We start from the raw sequence: 26,378 nt of genomic DNA, 5'->3' as shown, positions 1-26,378 counted from the left end.
ATCTGAATTGGATTCATAAAATATTTGCTTAGCAAATATAAAGTAATGTTACAGTATTATGGACATATAGCCTGATTTCCATTATTGTATAAAATTTCCTTTGGTAATAGGCTTACATCATTTGATGGCACTACAGGTGTACAGTGTAGAAAATTATACTTAAGGAATAGATGATTGTTTCAGAAAAAAGTTCTGAGATTATTAGAACAAAAAAGGAATAAAATTGTTGTATAAAACCTGCCTAGCAGTACTTTCTAGTTGGTAATAAGTAAGTCAGAAGTCTTTGGATTGATGGAATTACTCTTACTTACTCTCTTAAACTGAGCAGCAAGGCTTATTCTACAAAGTGAAAAAGAAAATGGAAAGTGGATTCTCTCAGTACAGTGTTAAATAGGTAGGGCAATTGATACTTTTAGGATCAGTTCTCATTTTTTATAGGCAGAGAATTTGGGGTGTTTCTCAAGGTCATATGTTATATAAGCTGATTATGGTATGAGCCCAGGACTTTTCACAAGATCACGTTACTGAAATGAAGTTCTAAGAAAACTGTCTGTCTTCCTGATTGAAATGAATCAATCAGTCAATAAGTTATTAAGCACCTACTTGTGCCAGGAACTTTGCTAGGCTGAGGGGATACAAAGATAGAAAAGGAATAATCCTTGCTCTTGAGGATTTTGCATTTTGTTGGGGAGACAACGTATATGTATGTAAGTTTAAACAAAGTGAATAAACAGAAAAGTGTTGTTGTTTTATCAGAAAGGCACATAAGTCTGTAGAAATCAGAAAAGGCTTCATGTTGAATGGTGATTCTTACTTGGGGGGGACGTGTTTCTGAGCTTTTAAAAATATTTTGGTAACTATTTCAGTATTGGGTTTTTTGTAATTCTCTATGCATTTTTGTTTTATGCATTTTAAAACATTTGACTTTAAGATCAGATTGCCAAGGGGTTTTATGATTAAAAAAAGGTGAAGAACTGATATGGAAAGTGGACACTTGAACTAAGTTAATGTAGGCTAGGATTCTAAGAAACACCTGAGAGAATGCTTTCCTCCAATGGCAGCTGCCTATGTAAAGGCACAAACACCAGAGATTGATATTCAGTGTAAGGAATAGCAAAAAGGTTAGGTTGGATTATAGAATATAAGAAAGATAATAAAGTATAAGGCTTAAAAGGTAGGTTGGAGCCAGAATGTGAAGGGCTTTAAATGCCAAAAGAGTTTTTATTTTATCTTCCAAGTAATAGCTCTTGGAATTTAGCAAGCAGGAAAGTGATATTATTGGACCTGTGCCTTAAGAAAGTCACTTTGGAAGCTTCGGTTAGATTAGAGAAGGAGAAGACTTTCTCAGGAAGCCAAAGGAGTCTGTTGAGTCCACATGAGAGATGATGAGTGTCTAAAGTAGGGTGGTAGCATTGTGAGTAGACAGAAGGGGAGGAATTCAAGAGGTATAGGGGAGGTAATACCAACATGATTTAGTAACTGATTGGGGTGAGGAAGAGTGAGTCGTCCAGTATGACTCCACAGGTGGGAATCTAGGCAACTATAAGGATTGTATATAAGTTCAGAAGAGGGTTTGTGTTTGTTTAACAAGATGAGTCTTGTTTTGGATATTTTGGGTTTGAGATGCATATGGGAGATCCAGCTCAAAATGTCAATTGGGGGCAGTTGGTGATACCAGACTAGAATTAGGAGAGAGACTAGGGTTACCTGTATAAATAGATCTGGGAGTCATCCACGTAGAGATATTGATTATTAGGGGGGTTGCGGAAGTTACTGAGAGATAATGGAGAAGAAGAAAAGAAGAGGGTCCAGGACAGTCTTGATACTTCAACAGTAGACAACCAAAAGAGAACACTGTTGTGAAAACTGAGAGAGACTAGTCAAGAGTGCCAAATACTTCAGAAAGGTCAAGAAGGATAAGAACTGGGGAAAGGTCACCAGAGTTGGTAGTTAAAGAGCTGATACTTCAGATGGTAGGTTTGGAGTGAACAATTTCTGTGAATGGTGAGTTTGGAAGCCAATTGCAAGGGATTGAGAAATGAGTGGGAAGAAAGGAAATGGAAGCAATGAGATTAAACAGCTTTTTATAAGAGTGTGACTAGGAAAGAGAAAAGGATAGGATAGTATTTTGAAAAAAACAGAAGATCTAGTGAGTAGAGGAAACCTGGGTGTGTTGGTAGGCAGGAATAGGTTAAAGATGAGATAGAAAACAAATTATTCAAGACAGTTGATTCTTCTGTTGATCAAAAGAATAGTAGTGACTTCTGTGGCAGTAATGACCTTCAGTTGTTCAAAATAGTATTCTCTGGGTTTATGTGTTTCTAGGTTTTTTAGTTCTCCTCCCTAATTTGCATGGGAAGAACACTAAGCATATTTAAAACAGTTTTTGAGTTCTGTCACTTAATAGCTATGTGACTAGTCACTCAATCTTTCTGAGTTACAGTTTCCTTACTTGAAAAGTGGACAAAACAATACTCATGCTCCCTGCCTTACAAGGTTTTATGAAAAAAGTGCTTTGCAATCTTAAATTGTTATATAAATGTTATTATTCCCACCTCATTTTTATAGTTCTTGGTGCAGCTGAGGTGCATTTACATGTCTGAATAAAAGTATGTGATGAATTGACAGGTCCTTATTTGGGATAATTCCAGTTTAAATGTTAGAGGTCAAAAACCAGGTAACAAAATCAAAGTGAAAGTTGTGTATAGAGCACCATATTTGAAGCCAGACGTTCAAGTTTTGAATCCTGGCTCTACCACTTAGTACCATTATGATCTCGGTCAAGTTATTACCTTTACGGTATCTTGGTTAGGGAGGTGATGCCATGACATGGAAATGAATTGGATTTAAGTGAAGGAGGACTATGCAAAGTCACCAGCTGTACTCTCTCTTCCAGAGTCATCTGGGTCCAGTGGCAAGATAAAGATCAGGATGAGTAGAGATGGCCCGTTGGTTACAATAGGAGGTCTTGGCATTTTTAAGCTAAGGTCTTCAACAGGTCTCGATTTCATAGAATTTAAGAATGTATAGGACTCATCTAGTCCAAACCTCTATGCAAATTATAACAACTCATATTTACACTTTATGGTAGGATTTTGTTAAAATGTACTGATGATTTTATTAGAAAACTGTTGATCAGGGCAGCCTTACAAAGGGTTTGCCTGCTAACCATCTTAGTTGGAACTGTCTTTGTTACTGGAGTTCATCTCTTTTAGAGACTATTATCAAACCCAAAAAAGTAGGAGTAGAAGTGAACATTTGTTTGGGGATCAAGAAGTTCCAGAGCTTGATAAATGGATCTTACAAAATGGGAAAACTTTATGCGTTCTAGGGAGCCAAAGAGAAGTATTTGATGCTTTATGGTTTACACAGGATTTCCACACACACATTGTTATTTGTTTGTCACAACAACCTCATGAGTTGAACAAAAGAGGTATTGATATATGTATTTTGCAGATTAGGAAACTGTCTCAGAGGGGCCAAGTAACCAGCCTAAGGCAACAAAACTAGTAAGCGACAGAGCTAGGATTTTCCACTGCTCTTTGCACCAAGACAATATAATTCCTAGTTGTCATTAGCTTCCTGATGTGGATAGTTTAATATTCAGCACTAGATTGGCTAACATCTTAATCTCATTTTTTGAAAATGTTTTCACAACATGGAATTTTAGAGCTCTACTGTTTCTTTGTGTTCAGTTAATCCCAACACTTTATTTTGCAGATAAGAAAACTGAGGTGCTGAAGGTTTTTTGACACCTCACAGTGACAATGTAAGGACTAGAATCCTGGTTTCTGTGTAGCTTGAATAGGGGGAGAAGCACTGGATTCTCAATGAAAGGAAATGGATTTGAAACCTGCCTCTACTACTTGTTACCTCTGTGTCTTTACACAAGATATTTAATTCTCTGGTCCTCAGAGAAGGTTAGGTTTCAGGGCTTCTAAAACTTTTTCCACCAGTGACCCCTTTTTGAACTTCATTGGTGTTGCGTGGCCGGAGGGCATGCCAGTTCAAAGTGTGCGTGCTATGTGTTCAGAAGTAAGGCTGCAGTGAAGTGGTGAGACACAGGCAAGCAGCTAAAAATAAAACAATAAATATAAGGTAATTCTCATAGTCGCTTTGAGGATCACGAAATTTGATGTGTGGAAAGTGTTGTTTGAACTTAATTCCAAAGAAAACTAAAGATTCCAAAAGGCTAAACATGAAGAAGTGAATTCTAAGCAAGGAGGGGTAAGCCTGCACAAAAGCATAGAAATGTGAGTGTCAACAACAAAGCTAGTTTGGTTAGACTGAAGAGAGCCTGGACCGGCAAGATGGAGTCAGTCTGTTAAAAGCTTTAAATAGCAAACAAAGGATGTTATATTTGATTTTAAAGGTGATAGGGAGCCACTGGGGTTTGTTGAATAGTAGAGTGACATGTACAGATGCTTGAGGAAATTCACTTTGACTGCTGTAGGTTGTATGGACTAGAAAAAGCAGAGACTTATGGTAACAAAAGCCCCCTTGTATTGACACACAAGTCACAAAGGAAGTTAAATTCAGGTCTTCGGATGTGAAAGTTAGACTCTCAGATGAGATAATGAAAAAATTCTGTCATCATTAAATGTTGTATAAATATAGGCTAATTTTAAGCCTAGTATGATACCTTCCGACTAGGTAGAACTAGCTCTTTTTTTTGTCATTAGCCCTAGATTTTCCAGTTCAATATAGATTTTTATCTACAATGGAAGAATTCAGAAGTTCAAATATTTATTCTCTTTGCCTTAATCTTGCTTACAGAATCTATCCCCCAACCTTTTAGCTAGATAAAATAAAATGTAGATAAAATGTAATGAAGCACTGTATGTTTGAAGTTTAGTTAGCTTCCTCAAACAATATAATTTCCCTCATCTGGAGCTCAAGGTAATTTTAAAAAAATCTTTAAATTCTCTTCCCCCCACCCCCGCCCCCCGCCCCAGTCAGCGTACCAGCAAGTGTTTTTTAGGGGGAAATAGTGCTCAACCAAGCCGACAGTTACCAAAAAAGGTGATTGCATCACCAGATATTCATGAAACACCTACTACATGTTAGAACATGGTTATGTAGTGTGGGGAATGGTGCTCAGTCATCTATGACTCTTCATGACCCCATTTGGGACTTTCTTGGCAGAGATACTGAAGCAGTTGGCCTTTCCTTTTCCAACTCATTTTACAGATGAGGAAACTCATAGCTAGCAAGTGTCTGAGACTAGATTTGAACTCACCAAATGAGTCTTGCTGATTCCAGGTCCTGCAAGCTACCCACTGCACCACCTCCCTGCCCTATTATAGAGAATACATAGAAACACAAAGATTTAGTCCCTGTTCTCATGGTACTTACATTGTAGGTTACTAGACCTATTCAATACATATAAGATATACATGCTAATATAATGAAAATACAACAATGAAATAGGAAGTGTTATATAAATAGGAAGGAAAGATTACTTCTGCAGAGGGGGTAAGGACGAAGAACAAGGAAGGTGTTACGGAGGAAAGAGTATTGAGCTGGGCCTTGGAGAAAAATAGAAATTGCATAGTCATAGCTGGGGGGAGGGGCTGAGAAAGGGATATTGAGGCAGAATAGAGAACAGAGTAAGAATAAGCACAGTCATGGAGGCGAGGCACTTTGACTCTAACTTTGAAGAACAGTAAACATTTCTCTTTGGAGCATAAGATTTGCTGTATGAGGTAGAATGAGATAAGACTGAAAAGCCAGGTCAGAGCTAAATTGGAGAGGACCTTGAATCCTAAGGATTTTTTTGTTGGATTTTATTTGGTAATCTGAAGTTATTGGACATTTGGGGCCGTGGAGAAAACAGCAGCATTAGTTAACATGATCACAACCATCAAAGAGATTATTCTGGTAGCAGTGTATAGGATGGATGAAATGAGGAGGAGCGGACAAAATGAATGAGGGAAGCCAGTTTCCAGGCTCTTGGTAATTTAAACAAATAGGAAGCTAAATTAGTGTGATGGCAATAGATGAAATAAATATTTGATGGGAATCTAGTTAATTTGGCTGTTAAAATTGTAGGTGAGGGGGAGAGGACTATAGTCCAAAGCCTGAGTGAATTCATAGGTGAAATGAATGGGAGTGCCATTAACAAGTGAAAAAACCTGGGAGAGGAACTAGCTGGCTTTGAGCTGGTCAGGACATGTTAAGAAAGGTTGACTCCAGAGATACAACTTTTGGGAGTCACTTGCATGGAAGTAAAAATGGAACTATCAAAGAGTATTAGAGAAAAGGGAGCCAAAGAACTGAGTTCCTCAATATAAACTTAAACTTTTTTCTTTGTATTGTATTTGTCAGGACTTGTTTTACCAATATAATTGGGTAGATTTTAAAATTTTTATTTATTTATCTTTAGTTTTCAACATTCACTTCCACAAGATTTTGAATTCCAGTTTTTCTCCCCCATCTCTCCCCTCCGCCCACCCCAAGACAGCATGCATTCTGATTACCCCTTCTTCCAATCTGCCCTCCCTTCTATCACCCCTCACCCCCTTCTCTTAACCCCTTCCCTTCTGTTTTCCCGTAGGACAAGATAGATTTCTATGTATTTACCAGTGGCACATAAAAACAATTTATAGCATTCGTTTTTAAAACTTTGAGTTCCACATTCTCTCCCTTCCTCCTTGCCCACCCACCCTCATTGAGAAGGCAAGCAATTTGATAAAGGTTATACATCTGTAGTTATGCAAAACACTTCCATAACAGTCATATTGTGAAAGACTAATTTTATTTCCCTCTATCCTGTCCCATCTTCCATTTATTCTAGTCTCCCCTTTGACCTGTCCTTCCTCAAAAGGGTTTGCTTCTGTGATTACCCCTTCCCCCAATCTGTCCTCCCTTCTATTATCCTCGGCCCCCCCCCCCATCCCTTTCTCCCCCTGCTTTCCTGTAGGGTAAGATAGATTTCCTACCAAATTGAGTGTGTATGTATTCCCTCCTTAAGCCAGTGATTGGTAGATTGTAAGCCTTAATTTTCCATTTAGTTGTTTCGTTGTTATTGGAAAAATTGTCCTTAGGAACATTTAGCAAGTTTGTTGCATCATTCTGTGATTACTTTTATAAAAATAAAAAGGGGGGGTTGTTACTCATTTTTGTTGGAAAACATTTTAAAGTTTAATTAGCAGTATTATATGCCTGTATTTTAAATTTAGTGTTTTTTCTCTCCCTCTTTACCTAGCTTAATTGATTTTTCCTGTGTTTTCAAAGTATATAGTAGATCTTGAGCACCATTACTATTTACTTTTTAAGCTGAATAATATTTAGTGCTTCACTCTACAGTAGGGAGGGAGGCACATTTGATATATTTTGGTTCTGAAATGGTCCCCTTGGAAACACAGGAAATAGTTGAGATATCCCCTCCCTCTTGTGTTATTTTAAATTTTTAAAAGGTTGAGTTTTCCAGAGAATAACACATTAACATTTTATTGCCACCCCTGTGCCTCACTCCTTTTTTGTCTAGTCAAGCAAATTAACTTATTCCAGGCAGTAACCTTTTTGTCTAGAATTCACAATAGATATAGAAATAATTTTTTAAAAATTTCATTAGTGTAGGGAAACTCCTTGTAACTCAGTCAACCAGCATTAATTTATTAATTTATAAAGTGCTCACCTTGTGCCAATCACTGTGCTAAGCAAAATACCTTCAAGGAACTCACATTCCAATGAGGGAGATAACATGCAAACAACTATGTACAGATGAGATAGATATACAGGGTAAACTGAAGGTAATCTCAGATGAAAAGCTGTAGCCACTGAGAGTCTGGAAGAGGCCTCTTGGAGGAAGTGGAATTTGAGCAGAGTCTTGAAGAATGCCGGGAGGGAGAGCATTCCAGGCATAGGGGACAGGCAAGCAGGGCAAGGAATTTGGGAAATGGAATGTCATTAAGTGAGGAATAGCAAGAAGGCCACTGTTGGTGGATAGCAATGACCAGCCTCTGGACCTGTGGTCTTTTAAGAGATAGAAGCTTGGCTATTAAAGAACCCAACACTAAAATGAGGAATATTTACCACCTATATCTTTCTGGGGAAGTCATTCCTTTCTACACAGATCATCAGATCAACTTATCTGTTAATTTAAAGTCTTAGAAAGTTGCCTGGGCTATGCAGAATTCAGTACTTCAGCCCTCTATCTGATACCATTGGGTGCTTTAGTTTGTTTTTTAAAACTCTAGTTATTTCTTTTCGGTGATTTAACTTTTTGAGTAGACTAATTTATAAATCTAGTAGCTTTTTAGGCCCTACTCTCTCTAGAGTTCTTGGTCTGCAGCAGAGGTTAGCTTTGTTCAGTGTTGTTGGTGCTTGGAAATGCTTCCTTATGAAGAAACAAAGCTCAAAGGAAATGACTTGAAGAGACTGTTAGGCATTCACAGCAGAACTGAAATGCTATTTGGCTCTCTTAAGATATGAAAATCAGAAGTTAAACTCAAGTCTTTTGGGTCTTTTCTAGGGTGGAGATTCTCCCCATTTTAAAACTTTTTTCTTGAGAATTTGTCTTCCATTGATACGGATGGCTAAAGCACTGACTTTTGGGACCCCAAATTATATTTGGCAGCATGATCTTTGAGTAGAGAAGAGACCATGGAAAGCTAGAACTAAGTGATTGCCAGTCACATATAAGACCAAAAGTCTAGTTTTCGACCATAGTGAGTAGACTGAGTGTTCAGTCCTGTGAAGTTATGAAAGCAATCCAAATCTATGCCAAACATCATTTCAAACCAAAGTAGATAAAAATATAACCAGACAAAAAGTTGTTACCCATTTACTCTAGCTTCAGTCTGTTTTAGTATTTTAAATTGGCCAGTACTTCTTCCCCTCCTCTCCTATTCCATCCCCAGTTTTGTATTTTCAAGCAGGAGGAGCTATACATGTTACCAAGAAATAGTGCAGAAATCCCAAGTCCTCGTGTAACTATTGTGAAAACTAGTTGGTGATGACCACTTTCTTCCCCAGCCCCACCCTGAAGTAGAGGGAGGGGAAAAGTCCAACTGTTAACTTAACCCATCCTGTCTGCCTGCTAGAAGGCCTGTTTTCCACCCTAATGGTTTCTGCCTAACAAATGGTGTTTCTTTCTTACAGCATTATGATCCTGGACTTGTTGTGGTGATGGTAAACTTAGCAGTGGTAATTTTTTATTTTCAGACTGAATTACTCCTTTTTGTCATCAGTGCACCAATATGTTAGGCTTACTTTCTCTGTTGTAGCCTTCATCCCTCTGCTTGGTCTTTTTCATTTTCCTTTCCTTTCCTTTATGCAACTTGTCTGATCCCTGTTCATTAAAGGGTAATGCTAAGAAGGGATGTATCTGTTTGTGATAGAACTGCCACAAAAAAAAAAATCATTTATAACATAAAATTCTAATATTGTTCAAACTTGATTTACCCCACAACATCATGGGCGCTAGCACTTGCTACTGCAATTTTCAAATAAATAAATAAATTGAAACAAACTTTGACTGCCTTAGAAGGCAAAAGTACTGATGCAGTGTTTATGTACAGGGGTTTACATAGTTATTGAATCTGTGCCAAAAGTCTTCATTCTTGCAAAAACAAAGCTTAACAGATAACAAAAAAGTAGAAAATAAAATTGAATTCTTTTGACTTTTTTTTTCAATTATTTCATTAATTTCTCTGACTTTACCAGTAAATCCCTGATTGAGACGTTTTGAAAGTGATATCGCACTTAAGGACGTCATTTTTACAACCTGTCTTTAATTTGGTCCTTTTGCTAAAGATTGCAGTCACTGCTTATTTATTATACCATTGGGCGAAAGGTAGTAATGTGGTGTTTTGGTTTTGGTTTTTTGGGGGGTTTTTGTTTTTGTTTGTTTTTTCCTTTTTTTTTTTTTCTTGTTTAACTGGCAGTCTTTGAAAGAATCTAAATGAAAGCTGTACTCCAGAAACCTTTTTTCTTTGCTGGCATGAGATGGGGTTTTTTTTTTGTTGTTGTTGTTGTTGTTGTTTTTAAAATCTGAAATTTTAATTGCCCCAATTAATATTTCTGTTTGTTGCTAAAAGTAACAGTTGGTCTTTGGTGATGCTTAGGTAAACTCCTGGATTTTTACCACTGCCTGAAGACAAAAAGTTAACCCTATAAATACAGATCAGTTGAATACAAATTCCATAAACTGTTGCATGGTGGTTTGAAAAAACTTAATCCTTGTCACCCATAGTCCAAGATCCAACCAAGGTCATGGCATTTGTTGATTTTTTTAAAAATGCCTCATAGTTGGCCTGATAAAGTTGATTTTTTTTTTTTGGCCCAAAGGTATAATATGTATATGTGTGTATAACAGAAGCAGTTTTTTACACCAGCCTGAGTGTAAAAGATGAGGGAAGTAAACATTGTGTTTTTTCACTCAAGGTATACTACGGATAAGGTAAGTCCTCTTTTCAAGTGGGCTTACATCACAATAAACAGCGCAAGTTGTGATGTAAAACAGCTGTGGTAGTAAAGTGCTTGTCTGCCCCATTTTGCTTTGTTTGGCTGGTTATGAGTGGATTAAAGATACATAAAAACAAATTTCAGCATAGTTTGATTAGTTTAAAGTCAATTTTCTTCGCAACTAGTCCTTTTCACAGCTTACTGATTGCCACAACCTATCTGGGAAATGAGAAAATAGCATTACTACTTTAGAAAGTTCCAGTTTATGAATGAAATCATTTTTGGCTACCCAAGGGTACCTACTAACTCATTTAATTTTTTATACTACCCCTTATTTAATTGCCAGGCTATATTTTCACAAACAAATAAAATTAAGTTCTGATTTTACTAAGTTGACTTAATAATTTTCTAGCATTTTAGTTGAAAATATACTTTTGTGTTTATATAGGTTGAGATGGCTATGGAGGGAAAGAGGTTGTTAGTATAGAATATGAATGACTTGTTTTTGATGGGAGGATCTTTTAAGTCAAAGAAAAAAAAGTTTTTAAAACTTCCTGCTGCCAGTATGTAGTGTAGTGTTTTAGCCTAACCACCAGTCTATTTTTGCTAGCGTGGTTAGTGTCCTATGAATCCCAGGTTGTTAGGTTAGGCAAGGGTGGTTGGGTTTGAGCTGAAAGAAGTAGGTTTGGATGTAAGCTGTGAGAATGGCTTGTGTTTGGTTCACTGTAGCTTTCTGGTCTCTGCACTCCAAGGCAAGATCTCTAACCACCCAAACCCACTGTGTAAAGTGAGCTGTTGACTTGGCTGTGTGCCTCACCTGCTCATATGTTCCTGTTTCAGGGAGAACAGATCCCATTCCTATCGTTGTCAAGTATGATGTCATGGGTATGGGTCGAATGGAGATGGAGGTAAGTTGATTTTGCTAGTCCATTGCCTTATGAAATGTGTGAGCTAAGTTATGTTAACCCTGCATATAGATACAGATATAAGAATATCCATGGAAGATGGAATGATAGCTGTTAATAGTTAATTGTATAGTACTTTTTCTTTGGATTAAAAAAATGTTACGTAACATTTTATGCTATGATTCCTTAAAGGGAAGCAGATGATTCAATAACTCTGTTTTATCTTTGGGAAACCTGGGTCACAGAGAGATTTGTAGATTTACACATGATCACAACTCTGTGGCACAGAGTACAGGGATCCTTAAGCTCCTGAGTAGTGTAGTATTTTTCCCATAGGCAGCACCACTCGTCTTAAAATTTTAAGTTACAATAAAAGTCTTTCCCCTCTAGATAGGAACATCACCCCGGTTCCCTACACTTCATTGCCTGAAATCTTTTCCACATCCACTCTTAATTCTTTGGCATTGAGACCTGCATTTCCATAAAGTGAAGTCCATTACTGGCAATGGTTATGCCTGCTGGGAACCACTGCCATGGAAGGATTAATGAACTGTTTTGCATGCATTTTCTCTGTGAGGTGACAAAGTGGGAGACAGTTAAGTAAGATATACAGAGATTTTTTACAAAAGTGTTATATTTGAAAATACAATGCTTTTTAGGCTAACTGGATCATAATTGTAACACTAATCTGATTTGGTTCTTGTTAAGCTTGATTATGCTGAAGATGCTACCGAACGGAGACGTGTCCTAGAAGTAGAAAAAGAAGACACAGAAGAGCTGAGGCAGAAGTACAAGGTACTTGATTAAGATAGTCTGTGTATGGAATCTCCAGGGTAGATGTAAAGACTACTTTTTTTTTATGAAGAGGAGCAATTTATGATAATATCAGTTTAGCATTCATTGGTGAGACATATCATCAGATCTTGGCCTGTTAGGACTCCTGTTGCTTCTAAGGCTCTTTTGGGAACTTAACTGTTTTTTGATGTGGTTGTAAGCTTCTTATATCCATATGTATCATTGGATCTCGTCAGTTTTGTATTCTAAATTATCACCTCTGCTTAGGTTTTTAAATTATGGCCAACAAAATACATTCTAGTTATTTTCTTGGGGGGGCGGGCAGGGAATTCTTCTACCACTAGTTCTTTGGAAGTGTTATATTAAAGATGGAGGGGTGGGGGCAGAGACTGATATATGGAGTGACAGAAAGCCTTGTAATTTAGATTCATTTAGAGCAGCCATCAGATACTATATTGCCACTTGAAGATACTCTAGTGCTCTATGTTTCAGCCTTCCAGACAGTTGATTGGAATAGCTTATTAGTGGTTTATATGGTGTCAGCTTGTAGCAGAAATGTTAACGACCTTGTCAGATTCTGTATTACACAGATGCTAATTGTGTGTGTTGGGGGTGGGGTGTGGCATAAAGGGGAAAAAAAACCCACAACACACCCATAGCCATCCTGCTATAGGAATTGCTGAAGAAACTTTTTAATATCATACAAATAAATCATTTGAAACTTGATGGATCTGTGATCTCATTGATGTGGATGCTCCAGTGTACAAATCATTTGTAAATTACTTATTAGTCTTAAATATCTATAGTTTCATGACTATTTTGAAATGGGATGGAATTTTATATCCTGACCTAAGACTTTAGTCTCAAAAAGTTAGCTACCATTTGTGGAAAACAAGTACTATACATTTCCTTTAATTGCCAAAAGATATACTAGTTCATGAAAGTATCCAGAGGCTTAAGAGAATTTTTGTTACTGTTTCAGTCCTGTATTGCTGTCTAGTTAACCTTAAGTTACTACCAATAACGCAGAATGAATGGGAGTTTGGAATTGATAAAAGCTCTTCAGAGAGAGAGAGAGTGTGTACCCCAAGCCATCATGCTAAGGAGCTGAAAGCAGCAACAGCTGCGGGACATTTTGGTGGATAGGATGCACTTTTCTTTCTGTCATTTGGGGGTGGGGGTGGGGCAGGGAGTTGAGGGAACAGATGGGGCAGAGGAATGGAACTCCGATTTCATTGGTTTGGGGAACTTCCCAGGTAAGGAAACTCCTACTAATCTACTGATACAGGTCAGCACCTTCTTTGCAACTTAAGAATCTTAGTTACCTGATACACTAAGAGGGTAGATGACTTGCCCATGGTCATTTGGCTAGGTATTTGTCAGAGGTAAGGACTCTGACTTTGAGGCCGATTCTATCTCTTATACCATATTTCCTCTCTTTTAATCATATGTAACAACAAACATCTAATGCTGCACTGCAATTTTTGCATTGCTCTTGGTGAAACTTTTATATCTTTAAATGCAGCTAGATTTGAAAGTATTTTAAACCTAAGAGCTTTGATTTTGAAAGCTGACTCAAACACAATTATTTCAGTGCTTTAGGTCAGGCTAACTGTGGCCATTCATAAAAAGAAGTTGTAGGTCACTGACAACTGGAAATATAGTGAAAGCAGATTTCAGTATCTGATTTCCTTCTTTGCAACTTGTGAATCATTATTGTTATTATTTGTCAAAATATTTGTTATGACCAGAATGACCGTATTAACCCTTTTCAATCGTTAATTTTGAAAAGAGAATGTGTTCTGGTTCTCAAAGCAGAATTTTTTTTTTGTCATTTCCTTTTATTTATTTTATAAATGGTATTGTTAGCATTTTACTTGAATAACTTTAGAATCCAAACATAAAGATGTGTGTATAAATAGATAGTTGTTTCACATTCACATTTGTGAATCTTTCTTCATAGTGGATCTCAGATTTATATGTTAACCATTAATGTCTTTGTAACATTTTCTGTGCGTCTGTAGAAGGAAGTTTCTTTTGCCATGTTCTAATTAGAAATGGGACTAGTGTCTCTCCATTTACAGATAGTTAAAATATTTAAAGTAGTAGAGAAATGACTTGCCCACATTCATGTAGAGCTAACTAATCCAGGAGTCAGAATCCAGATTACCAGTGTTCTTTTCGCTGTATCACACTGCTTCTCCCTTACCCTCCTATGTTGCCTTATAAATTTATACTAGTCATGCAGGAAATTTTAACTTTCAGAGTATTCAGTGGAACAACATTAACAGAGTCTAATATGTCAGTTTTCAATAAGAATAGTTGGATTCAAGGACCTTGTCAGATATTTCACCTTCTTTAGTTGACATATCCCCAAGTCATCATTTAAATGGACTTTCATTTTTTAAAAAGTGATAACATTAATAAGCAAATTATAGATGCAGAGGTCAGCAATTGGCTTTGAAGAAATCTAGAGGAACAAAAATCTTGTCTCTAGGCAAATATTGTAATTATTAATACTGTCACATATAAGGAGCACTGTTTATAAAAATTTTACATAGAAATCTTTTCAGATAATAACTAAACATAACTTTGACTGTCTATATTTTCCTTCCATTCTAAAATGGTCCCTACTCATGTGAAATCTGAGAGCAAATTTTTGTGTTATCTTTGCCTAAATATTTTTAAATATCTGGAATTTAAAACCTCAAATCAAAATTAGACATCTATAGAATAGTGTCTTTCCAAACCACAATCCGATGTGTTTTACAAATTCCTGTGATTTTACAAAGCAGAATTTTTTTGCTAGTTGAGTAATTTGAACCCTTCATTTACAAGATATTGAATTAATATTTCCTTTTTCAAAGAAAGTAAAAGCTTAAACTTTTGCAGGAAATCCACATTTTGATTTCAATGGTCTACTTAATCCATTTTGGCTTATAAGGATATAATTTTATTTTTAAGTACAATTTAAGCTTCAAACTTCATTATCATTAGATGTTTATGAATAAATCATAATATAAGCCCATATTCACTTTTACTTTTTATATTCATTCTCAATTTCATCTTCACAAGAACTATGTGCAATAGATTCAATTCAGCAGGCATTTATTAAGCACTTGCTATATGCCAAATGCTTGGATAGCTATAAGCAGTATTGACCTCAACAAGCTGTCTACTACTACCATTGCCAGGACTCTGAGGAGGAAGAAGAATGACAAATAACAGTTCAAGTTTTCAGAGTGCTTTACAATTATTATCTCATTTGGACCCAACAACGACCCTGTGAGGTAGATGCTATTATCTCTATTTTACAGATAAGGAAACAGGTCCATAGAAATTAAGGGACTTGCCCCAGGGCCACACAGCTCAAGTGCTTCTGAGGGGGGTTTCAAACATAGGTCTTAATCCCTCTACAGCTGATAATATTTATTAACTAAAAGGCTAGCTGGATAAGGCAGAAGTTCTCGGGGAGAAGGTTGGTGCCCAAGGTGGCTCACCTGTAGAGGCACACTTGCAGCTTGGCTGTATTTAGTTCTAAATGTGGAACTAAAATCCAGTGCTCATACAGTGGTATAAGCACAAATCCTGTAATATATGCAAAATTAGTTTGCTCAGTATAGTTGTGCAGTCCATTTTGAAAACATTCTAAATTTCTTGGGCTCTTGTTTTAAGTGTTCATCATCATTGCTTTTTTGCTTTGTTTTGCCACACCTGTGATTTCATTGGTGTAAGGAAAGTCTTGATGAAAAAGCTCACTCTGCTAGTGCTGGGACAACACCTTATTTGCCACTTAGAGCCTGAGGGAATTGCTTGTGCCCTGGAGAGGTCATACATACTGTTAGTTGCAGGACATCTGACCCCAATCCTGCAGCCAGCTTTCTCAGCCATGCCATGCTATCTGTCAAGTGCATCTTTTATAAAAAGCTACCATGGGGGCTTGGCTGATTTCCCCTTATAAGTAAAACCCTAAAAGTCAGGCAGAAGGAGTATTTTCGGCTTTTACTTTTTTCAGTTATCACAAATTTTTAATTAGATGAATCCAAATAAATGTTAGGAAAACTGAAGCTCATAAAGACGGAATTACAAGAAATTCAGGTCCTGACTCAGTGGTTGATTATTTCACATTTACTGCATGTATAATTTTTGTGGGAAAATCTGAATATGGAAAAGACAGTTCTAGCTATTGAAAATTTTAATCAAAGAGGTCAGTTAAGTGCTTATTGTGGGAGGGAAGTACCATTGACAAAGTCTTTCATTCCTATCTAAATTAAACATTTTTATAGTGCTACTATCAAGTGACAATTTATCCTTTTCATCCCTCATACTCTTATATAATTGGGGAGCTAAGTAGCACAGTAGATAGAGGGTTGGGCCTGTAGTCAGAAGATCTGAATTCAAATTCGACCTCAGATATTTACTACCTATGTGACCCTGGGCAAGTTACTTAACCTTTGTTTGCCTTAATCCACTGGAAAAGAAAATGGCAAACCACTTCAGTATTCTTGCCAAGAAAACCCCATGGATAGTATTTATGTGAAGTGGTCCACCAGGTCACAAAGAGTCGAACGCCATTGAACAGCTGAACAACAGCAAACTTACACCAGTGATCAAGTTGTTTGCCTGAAAAAAGACAAAGAGAGTGGAAGACAAACCAGGGAGGCAGGAGTTGCAGAAGTCAGGGATGTGGATAACACACTGGCTAATAATCAGCTACTGAACAGTTATGACCTGCCCTTTCAAGAAATGGGGTGACTGCTCCCAGGATGTCTTTTAGGACACAGAAGCAAAGTTCCAACATTCTTCAGACCCTTGAAAACTGGAAAGTCTCTTGGGAAAGGGGGAGGGAGGAGACTTCACTATAACCGAGGCTTCCTTCCCACCGTGCAACAATTCCCCCTTAGAGGTATACTGGGAAGCTACCTGCTCCAATTTCTGGAAAAGCCTCCTATCCTAGATAACTCAGTGCTTTTATATAGTACTCAGAAGGCATGGTAAAATCCCATAGCCAGTTGGAACAGTCTTCTTCTATATCATTGTTTCTCTTCATCAAATGACATTCAAAGATTTTTCTGTGGTATTTTGATTGATTGAGACTTGTTCTCACCTATTTAAGGTATCATGACTTACAAGTGTAAGTCACATTAAGTCAGTGTGGTTTTTTCCCTCTTTATAAGACATACTTTAGATACTGTGTCAGAGTAGGAAAGGAAGGAATAGAGCCTATGTCGTCTACTTTGTTCTATGTTCATTATGTTACACAAGTCCAGTATGGAGTTCAAAACTGCTTCAGTTAACAGATTCCTTGTAGTCATCTGTAGTTTACATCATAGGAAGACCTTGTTTGCAAAAAATTCTTGTGAACTAACCAGATCCTTCGTGGTGGAAACCTCTTTGGTTTGTGGTTTACGTGGATTAGCTTCCTGGAATGTGATTTGAAAATGTAAGCGGCTTTTCCTGAAGCGATCTTGGGTTTCCGGACTCACTTTTTTAATCAAAAGTTTTATTTATTAACCAAACACATTATTAAAGCTGGATTGCCTTTACCCTATAGGGCCTTAGTTACCTGTTCTCAGAACTATGGACTTTAGTAATAATGCTCCTCTCTGAGGTTGTCTGCATATCATATCTTTTTGAATAACAGTTTATATGAAGATATCTGTTGGTTCAGTTGTACAGATTTTATATCACCTAATTGTTCCTTAAGTGAGCTTTTGGGGGATCCATGGTGTTGATGAGAAAACATATCCCCTTTCACTTGTGTTCTTTTTAATTTAAGTTTAATTGATTTGATTTTCCTTGCTATTATAGGATTATGTTGATAAAGAAAAAGCCATTGCCAAAGCCCTAGAAGACCTTCGAGCTAACTTTTACTGTGAACTCTGTGACAAGCAATATCAGAAACACCAGGAATTTGACAACCACATCAACTCCTATGATCATGCACACAAACAGGTGGGAAAGAGTTACCTGCTTACAGGAACCACTAGTTTCTTGTTTTAATACCTTCTCCTCTGCATTCTTGTTTTATATTTTTTATAAGTTGAACTTTTCCCTACCCACCTATTTTCATTTCCTTCCATTCTAGGATTCATTTTTGGATGCTCTTGGTTGTGATTTCCCATTTCCAGAAATGCACCTCTATACACACATTCATTTGGAAATTTTGCCTTTGACATGTTTGTGTACTGACTGTTATATTTTCAGATTAAATTTAAAAGAAATATTTGGTAGATATCTATTTGCCAGTAGTGAGGCCTGAAGCTTTGTAACTAACATGATAATATAGTTTTCTTATGGAAACAGTCTTGGCACTCGTATCCCCTCTAGATTTGAAGTGAAAAGAACCAGTATGAATTGCACAGATTTTTAGGTTTTCATCAGATACAAATTGTTAAGGAAAACACAAATTAATGCTTGTCATAACCAGACACTTTACCTAAAAAGAATAGTGGTGGAAGGTGTTGACATCTTTGTAAAAGGATGAATTGTCTTTATCATCTTTTTTTATTAACATGGAAAGGAAACTTGGGGACATCTTCCTGCCTCATGTAGAAAGCAGGAGGTTAAAGGAGAAAATAGTGATTTCCCTAGGTGAAGCTTGGAAGGGAAACAAGCCTTCAATCCCACAGCAAGGTCCTATATGGATAAAGGATTGGGAACCATCCGACTACAAGTATTGGGGGACTTTGGATACTGGCAGTGTTCAGAAGTTGCACATGTTCAACCAACATTTCTTTGGGCCTTGGAATTGGCAAGATTTCGGTCTTATTGGTCTTCCAGCCATGAAAGTCCATGGAAATTTTAAAAGACGGGCTTTGGCTATTGAAATTTTACTTCTAGTAAGAGATGGGTTGATTTGCTTAGCTGGCATGTGTGGTTTGGGTTTTAAGCTTTTAGCTGTGATATAATAAATATGGATTTGGTCATCTATGGGAGACTTTGCCTGACCTTCACCCACCATGGATTTAACCAGATTATAAAAAAAAGAGTTGTTCTTAAATACATTTTGAACCTAACATTTTTGGCATTGCTTTCAATATGGTCAACATGATTTTATTTGAAAACGTTGTTAGGTAAGTCAGTTCTATAGCAGTAGCATACAGACAGTTCACATCTCCTCCAGATTGTCCTTCACAGAAGAAAAGATGAGATATGTAATACCAGATGCTGTTACTCATCTAGTTATTTTCGGGTTCACTACTCATGAATCTGAATTATGAAACATGATTCGTTGCAGTCTTACAATTGAAAGGGGAAGATAGTTTTCAGTTGTTTCTTATTGTTTTACAACTTAAGTGATTTTTATAATTTTAAGAATACATCTTTCCTGTTTGGTAAGAATTTCTCTTAAGAGAGTTCGTATCATTATAGAAATAGCAGGGGAAACATTTAGAAAGGCTAACTTTTTAAAAATCAGTATAGAAGTCTCTTGAACAGGGTACCTAATCCTTCTCCGTTTTATACCAGGAAAAATCTAGGGAAAAATGCCATTCAGCAATAGTGATCTAGAACAGTTAGTTAATAAGTAGATTTACATGTTATACTTACCTTTGTTTTTATTCGTTTTGGCATTGCATGCTGTCAGGTGCACCATAAAAATTATTTCTTTTTGTTCTGCCATTTAAGCAATGCTAATCTCTCTTTTACTGAAATCATTGATCTTTGGACTGATGTTTGGTAAACAGTTGAATCTTGAAATAACGACATTATAACTACATAAAACAGAAATTTGTGGGGCTGTGGTATAACTTGTTCTCCTTAGCTCATCTCTTCACAGCATTTTGAATTCCCTCAAGAAATTTTTAATGTTAGCACATCACAGATAAATAACCATCCTTTGAAACTTTCCTTGTTCCTGCATGTTTTGCCTTTCTGGAAGGCACACAGGATTGTTGTGAATCTGAGTCAGTAGGTAAATGCATATAGCCATATGGTGGTGGCTCTAATTTGCATCTTCCAAGTTTTCATCATTGAAAACTAATAAACCATTGGAAGGGATATTAGCTGAATGGCCTAATAGTGGATTGCTAGAATGGGCAGTCTCAGCACAGTCCTTTCTACTAGCTTGTATAATCTTTCTTATAGTGAATGCTAATCACATTACTTCAACTCTTTATTAAAATTGTGAACATTTTATTTATACATTGCCCTCAGATCCTCCTCTATTACTAATTTTTCTTATTTTAGCTAAAATTAAAAAAATTTACAGCAGAGAAGCTTAATTTCTCAGAAATGGTTTATCTTTCACAGATATAAAAGCTTGCGGGATACAATAACTATGCATCCTGATGCTGTGCCATAGTGATACTTTGTTGAATTCTTGAGTTTTCCAATGATGCTCTTGGTTGTGTCCTAAAGAAAACAGTATAGCTTTTGTGACTTTTCTGAATTCTGGTATATTTCATATGCCTGGCCAGAAAGGCAGAGTTGTAATTGAAGTGAAACTGTCATCTCTATCACTATATTTTCTTGTCTCACCTGACTCCCCAAATTTTTTCATTACACAAAGATTTTAAATCAAATGAGGAAACATTTTCTATCATTTTCAGGAATCCCAAAACGAAATTGGACATATGATTAGTGTATTTTTTACTGTGATCATTGAAATTCAGTATGTATGTTCAACCCTTGCTAAAGTGGAAATTATCTTTTTAAAAGAAAAAAACAAACGTTATACTCCTTTATTAGGAATCATCTTTTTAAATTCCCTCTTCATCTTTGTGGCAATAGTTCCACTTTAAAATTATTCATCTTTTTAATTATCCCCCACCTTCTTATCCTACAGTACTTTGGCCACTAAAAATACTTCTCAGTATTTCCCCAACTTCTACCCAATAATTTCGTGTCTGTATTCCTTACACAAGTTCCCACCAATCCCAACTGGGGATTAACTGTTCCAAATGAACAGCTTATTAAAAAGTTATCCATTCCTCCAACCCACCCTATTCCCTTTTTGGCCCGGCAAGATCAATTTCCTTACCCCCTTCAGGATCCTCTTTTATAGTTTTGCCAGTTTAGACTTGATTGTCTTAGATTTGGTTTTCCTTGCACACCAGCACCTCTTCTGCTATGCCTTAGGGCAGCTTCAACAACAACCAATTTTATATAACATATAGCACAGCAATAGTCTGTTTCAGAAAAGATGCCTTCAGCCTACCAACCCAGACTTCTGTTCTGTGGTCATGACTCCAACATAAGAATAGGAAACACTACCCGTATTTCTGAAAAGAAAAAGTCCTTTTCATAATCTTAGGCTATTGGCTCTGTCTTAGCTTGAGTTGTGGTTTTTCTAGTTGTTAAGAACTGAACGACTTTTCTTTTGTGAGACTAGCCTATAGCAGTTACCAAGGCCAGTTTTCTCTTCTGGTTGTTATTCATAGTTTTAGTCATTATATCATCATTCTGGTTAAGAGTAGCTGAATTTACTTTTCATTCTCTCTGACAGTATTATAGAAAGTCATGGCCAGTTGACTCAGTACGTAATAGTGATCTATATACTAGTTTATCAGTAACTATAAGTGACTGACTAAATTTGTAGATATTTCTTTATACAAACTATTAACTATTATAGTTGGTGGTGGATGTGGAACAAAAGGAATATAGACATACTAACTTCCTGGGTTCTTATTTTGCTGGTGGAAACCATCACCATTTTGAGCTTCATCATTGGGACTTAATGGCATAGATGGTAGTTGAAGTTGAAGTTACCTTCTTCACTGATTAGATATTCAGAGTAGCTTGCCAATAGCAAAATATCTGCCTCTTTCAAAAGACATTTCAAGCATAAGATTGTCTATATATTTGGTGTTTATGGGGTTAGGACAGCAAATATATTGAAAACAATTGGACCTAAAGCAGATCAAATGAAGCCCTAAAGACAGACTCCATGCAACATAATAGAGAGAAGAGAATGGCAAGTAATCAACAAGGTGAGAAAAGATAGTTGGGGTTTGGGGATTTGGGAGGTACTTGTCACTGCTAGGAAGTTAGAGCACTAAGGTCCCCATTATGTTATGAAATGACAATTTCATTGTTACTGCACTTAAGCTCTTTAAGCTGCAGAATGGCAAAGTAGAGTATTTTGGCCCTTATAATTCACTCCCCAAAAGATTTTACAGTGAAGATCAAATGTGAAGGAACCATACATGTCAAAACTTGGGAAACTGATAACTTTATTTTAATAGTTTAAGGCAGATAGCGAAGACAGTAAGTTGAATGGGACCTCAGCTGTACAAGAGATAAATTCTTTCTCTGGAGCTGCATTGTGTGGTAAGTGAATGAATAAATTCTTGCTGATCTTCCTAGGGTTGGACTTTTTCCCTCTCCTTCTTATTTCCTTGTTGTACCTCATATACTCACCACCTCTTTGGAGAAACAGAAAAATAGTTTTCTTCCTCCATTCAACGTCCCGAATGCCAATTTCTCTTGAAAACCTGAGCCTGCCTGAAGGGTCCTCTGTGGGCTGGTGAATGAATTTAACCTCAGACAATTAGTTTAGGAGCAGAGGTTGCTCCCAAATTCTACATTCTCCTCTTAAGAGTTTCCCTTCAACTTCTTTACGAAGTTTGCTTATGTAGTCATGATTTCTTACCTGTGCTGTAAGGTGTAGCCACTTTTTTGCTTCCATCAGATACTTTGGTACAGGTTAATAATAAGCAATTAGCTAAATGTATTTAAAGAATGTTGCTTATTCTACCAAAATTTTTCACATATTAGCACTAATATTGGTTGATCTTTCAGTGGTGTCTAGATATAATTTTGGTGGTTAATAAAGTCAGGCTAGCTCAGATTTTAATATTCCCAAGTTTAGTACTGCTTCATTTCAGTATTTTGATTTGTTTCCTTGTATCACGTTGGATATATCTAAAGCTTCATCCTCTGATGAGATTATGAATGAAAATAGCTTTAATGGCAGCCCACCTATATTAGTTTGATAAGGTTTTGTCTAATGCTGGTGAGAGGAAACTTTCTTATTGCTAATATGCTTTGGACATACGCTGTCCCTCCCAGCTGCTTCATTTGTTGCCTTGTGTCATCATGCCTTTGGGTTTAATCTAAAGACATTTTTGAATTTGTCTTAGTGACTCCTTGTACAAAACTCAAACCCAAATTTGGAGAGTTTCCTTATTACTTAGAATACCTCAAAGAAGTGTCCTGTAAGGTATATGCCACGTCTTAAAAAGGCCGATAATTGAACTTCTTGTAAGACGCTAGTATGACTGAAGATCTTTTTATCATGAATTAACACTAATTGCTGCAACTCTTATTCCATAGTGCCAGGATTGGCTATGGTTACATCAATTCCTTCTCTCTCTTTTTTTTTAAAAAATAAATTTATTTATTTATTAGTTTTCAATAATCACTTTCATAAGATTTTGAGTTCCAAATTTTCTTCCCATCTCTCTCTTCCCCCCCCCCACCCCTTTCTCTCTTTTAAACTGTTTTAGTTGTGCCTCAAATTGAGGGCCAGGTACACAGTGCTAAGTGAACAAGTAGTGAGCTCTCAGTATCCAACATGAATTCTAACTAATTCAACTGGGAACAGAGATTTGTCCAAAGAAATAGAATCAGTCACTGCAGCTTCAGTTACTATGAATTATGACCACTTATCAGTGCTTTCTCTAAATCTTTTAAGGTTGTAAGTAAAGCTTTCTATACGGGCAGCAAATTAATGAAGGCTGATCATAAACCTTATGTAGATTAATCTAACTGTGATATGCATCGTGTTGCAAAGTTTTTAGACATAGTAAACAGCATAAATGACTATAATTATTGTTTTTAAACAGCAGAATAAATTTTTATAATTCTTTTTATTAGTTCTCTTGTATCTGTAATGAGCATCAGTCATCTGTCAAACAGCATAGTTTCAGTCTCATAAAGACAAAAAGTATGAATCTAATTCTCCATCACTTGTGGTAAACTATTGCTACTAGCCCTTTGCCTTCCACCATCACCTAGGTCTAAGGCCTCTTCTACTCTTTGCAGGGTCAGCCCTTGATTCTCCACCTGGTATACTGGTGCTCAAACACTGGAAGCAATAGGAACTCTAGGTCCTGCGACTGTGGATGCCTGCCCAGGGAGCCCACATGGCCACCTCAATGTGGACTGGGATGAGGGAGATTTGAGTCAATGAGTGGTAGTGCATGGAACAATGGAGTGGGATAGGCTCTGGATCCCTTGTCCCCAAGATAAAAGTTTTTCTTCCAAGAACAATCATAAAAGATCTAAAACCCAAATACTTGGGAGAAGTAACAGTGTAGTGTTGCCAAAAGTGTATTGGATTTAGTAACTGATTTCAGGTGCCAACTCTGCCACTTGTACCAGTCAGTTAACTTTTCTTAGCTTTATTCATCTAATCTGTAAGGTATAATCAATCAGCAGATTTACATATCTGGTATCAGATTCTTTTGTGTTTTGATGAGGGTTCTTGAGTTAAAAACAAGGAAATAGACTTGGAGGGTGGATAATAGTATCATCAGGAAGAAAGAGAAGCTGAGAATACAAAAGACCAATTTTGCCAAGACCTATGTTTATTCTGTTTGCTGAAATTAGTAATAGAAGTTGTAAGCAGATACTTATATCTTTTTTGTATCCAGCTTGAACATAGCTTTAGCCATATGTATCAGTAATAACAATATAGATGATAATTGTCAAAAAGCCTTTATGGTTCTGTATAGCAAAGTATACAAAACTCTCCACATAGAAGGTAGAAGTAAACCATTTATTTAGACACCAGAGAACCAGATCCCATAAGCCATCTACCCAATCCGTCATAGCAGTGAAGCATTCGATACATAATATCACAACATGGAGCCTCACCATCCCAAAACCTCTTTGACCCCCTGCTGGGGTCTTCTCAAAAACAAATCACAGTGTAGGTATCATCACAGTCTGTTCAGCTATCAGAGGTCGACTTTTGTTGCCTCAGCTCTAACAGTCACAGTGGCCATTAGCAGCCGTAACAGCTGGCGGGCTCTCTCTCTTTCTCACTCTCTCATTTCTTGTTGTCAGTAAGCTCCTCCCACCACACGTGATTCAGGTTTCCTGTGATGTAGGTAGGTCACATGGCCTATCAATGGGTGGGAAAGATCTTCAAATCTAAATTGCTATTACATCATAATATTTCCCATCATCATTGTGAGGAAGTAGCATATCCCAGTCTCTGAGTTGCTTTCTGTGGAAATAATACATTTATTTTCTTAGAGCCCCTTTTATTTTTCCATAGTTTGAGGGTTTTGTTTTCAGATTGACGCTGCTAATAGTTTCTTGTCACCCACAATAAGAAATTGTTTAGTAGTCATAATAGAATAGACTATACCTGTTCTGCCTACCCAAAACCTATCCTGGGGGTGAAATAGACAAGAAGTTATTATCTGGGTGATCCCTTCCCTCTGAATCTCCTATACTACATAGGATCTATCTTGTTATAGTTTCCTTGGCTTATTTCAGAATCATATTGTTATAAGACCTGTTCTTAAACAAGAATGTATTGTCTCCCCTTAAATTCTTGAGAAACAGGACTCTTGCTTTTCCTCTTGTATCCCTAGTGCTTAATACATACTTGTTTCATAATAAGTGCTTAAAAAATGCTTTTTTTATTTCAATCAGTCCACAAGTATTTAAGTAATCTCATGAGTTCTAGATGGTTGGGATGCAAATATAATAAACAGTTCCTATTCTCAGTTCATCCATACCCTGTACAGCATACTCAATGGTCATTGAGCCTTTGCTTGAAGACCTGTACTGTGGAGGAACCTGCTACCTCCCAGAGCAACTTGTTACACTTTTAAATATCACTTTTAGGTTTTTTTCTTATATCAAGCCTTAATTTGCTTCTGCCACTTTCTATCCATTACCCCTAGTTCTACCCTTTGGGATAAGGAGAGCAAAGATTCTATTTCATATTACTTAAAGATAGCATCCACATTATTCTCTTTAAGCCCGTCTTTGTGCCTTGAGAATTTTATTTTCAAGAGTTTCCCATCCTTCCTGACCTAACTTGTCCTGTAGAACCTATATATCCTTTCTCTGAATCCTTTTAAAATCTGCTTTTTCCAAAATTTAGAGTTCATGAGAGACAGTGTCATATAGTGAATAGAGTGCCGGGCCTGGCGTGAGACAGACTGGAGTTCAAATTCCAACTTTGACCTACCTACTTATGTGGCCATGGGAAAGTTACTTAGTAACCTCTCTGAATCTCAGTTTCTTAAGTAAAATGGTGATAATACCTTGTAGAACCTATCTTACAAGGATGTTGTAAAGTTC

The 26,378-nt window shown here is 36.8% G+C and overlaps 1 protein-coding gene across 2 annotated transcripts in view; it reads left to right on the top strand.

Moving 5' to 3' along the window:
* GPATCH8 (G-patch domain containing 8) overlaps positions 1-26,378 on the top strand; it is a 119,644-nt gene that overhangs the window by 80,260 nt on the left and 13,006 nt on the right. For both annotated transcript variants that reach the window (XM_036754259.1, XM_036754260.1), the window contains 3 exons: positions 11,251-11,318; positions 12,024-12,110; positions 17,922-18,065. In XM_036754259.1, the coding sequence (XP_036610154.1) occupies positions 11,251-11,318; positions 12,024-12,110; positions 17,922-18,065 (299 nt within the window). The remainder of the gene's footprint in view (positions 1-11,250; positions 11,319-12,023; positions 12,111-17,921; positions 18,066-26,378) is intronic.

The sequence above is a fragment of the Trichosurus vulpecula genome, chromosome 4, assembly GCF_011100635.1.
Source record: "Trichosurus vulpecula isolate mTriVul1 chromosome 4, mTriVul1.pri, whole genome shotgun sequence".
In the NCBI taxonomy this organism is placed as follows: Eukaryota; Metazoa; Chordata; class Mammalia; order Diprotodontia; family Phalangeridae; genus Trichosurus; species Trichosurus vulpecula.
Note: the sequence above shows the minus strand (reverse complement) of the source record. Positions and strands in the feature narration are given on the sequence as shown.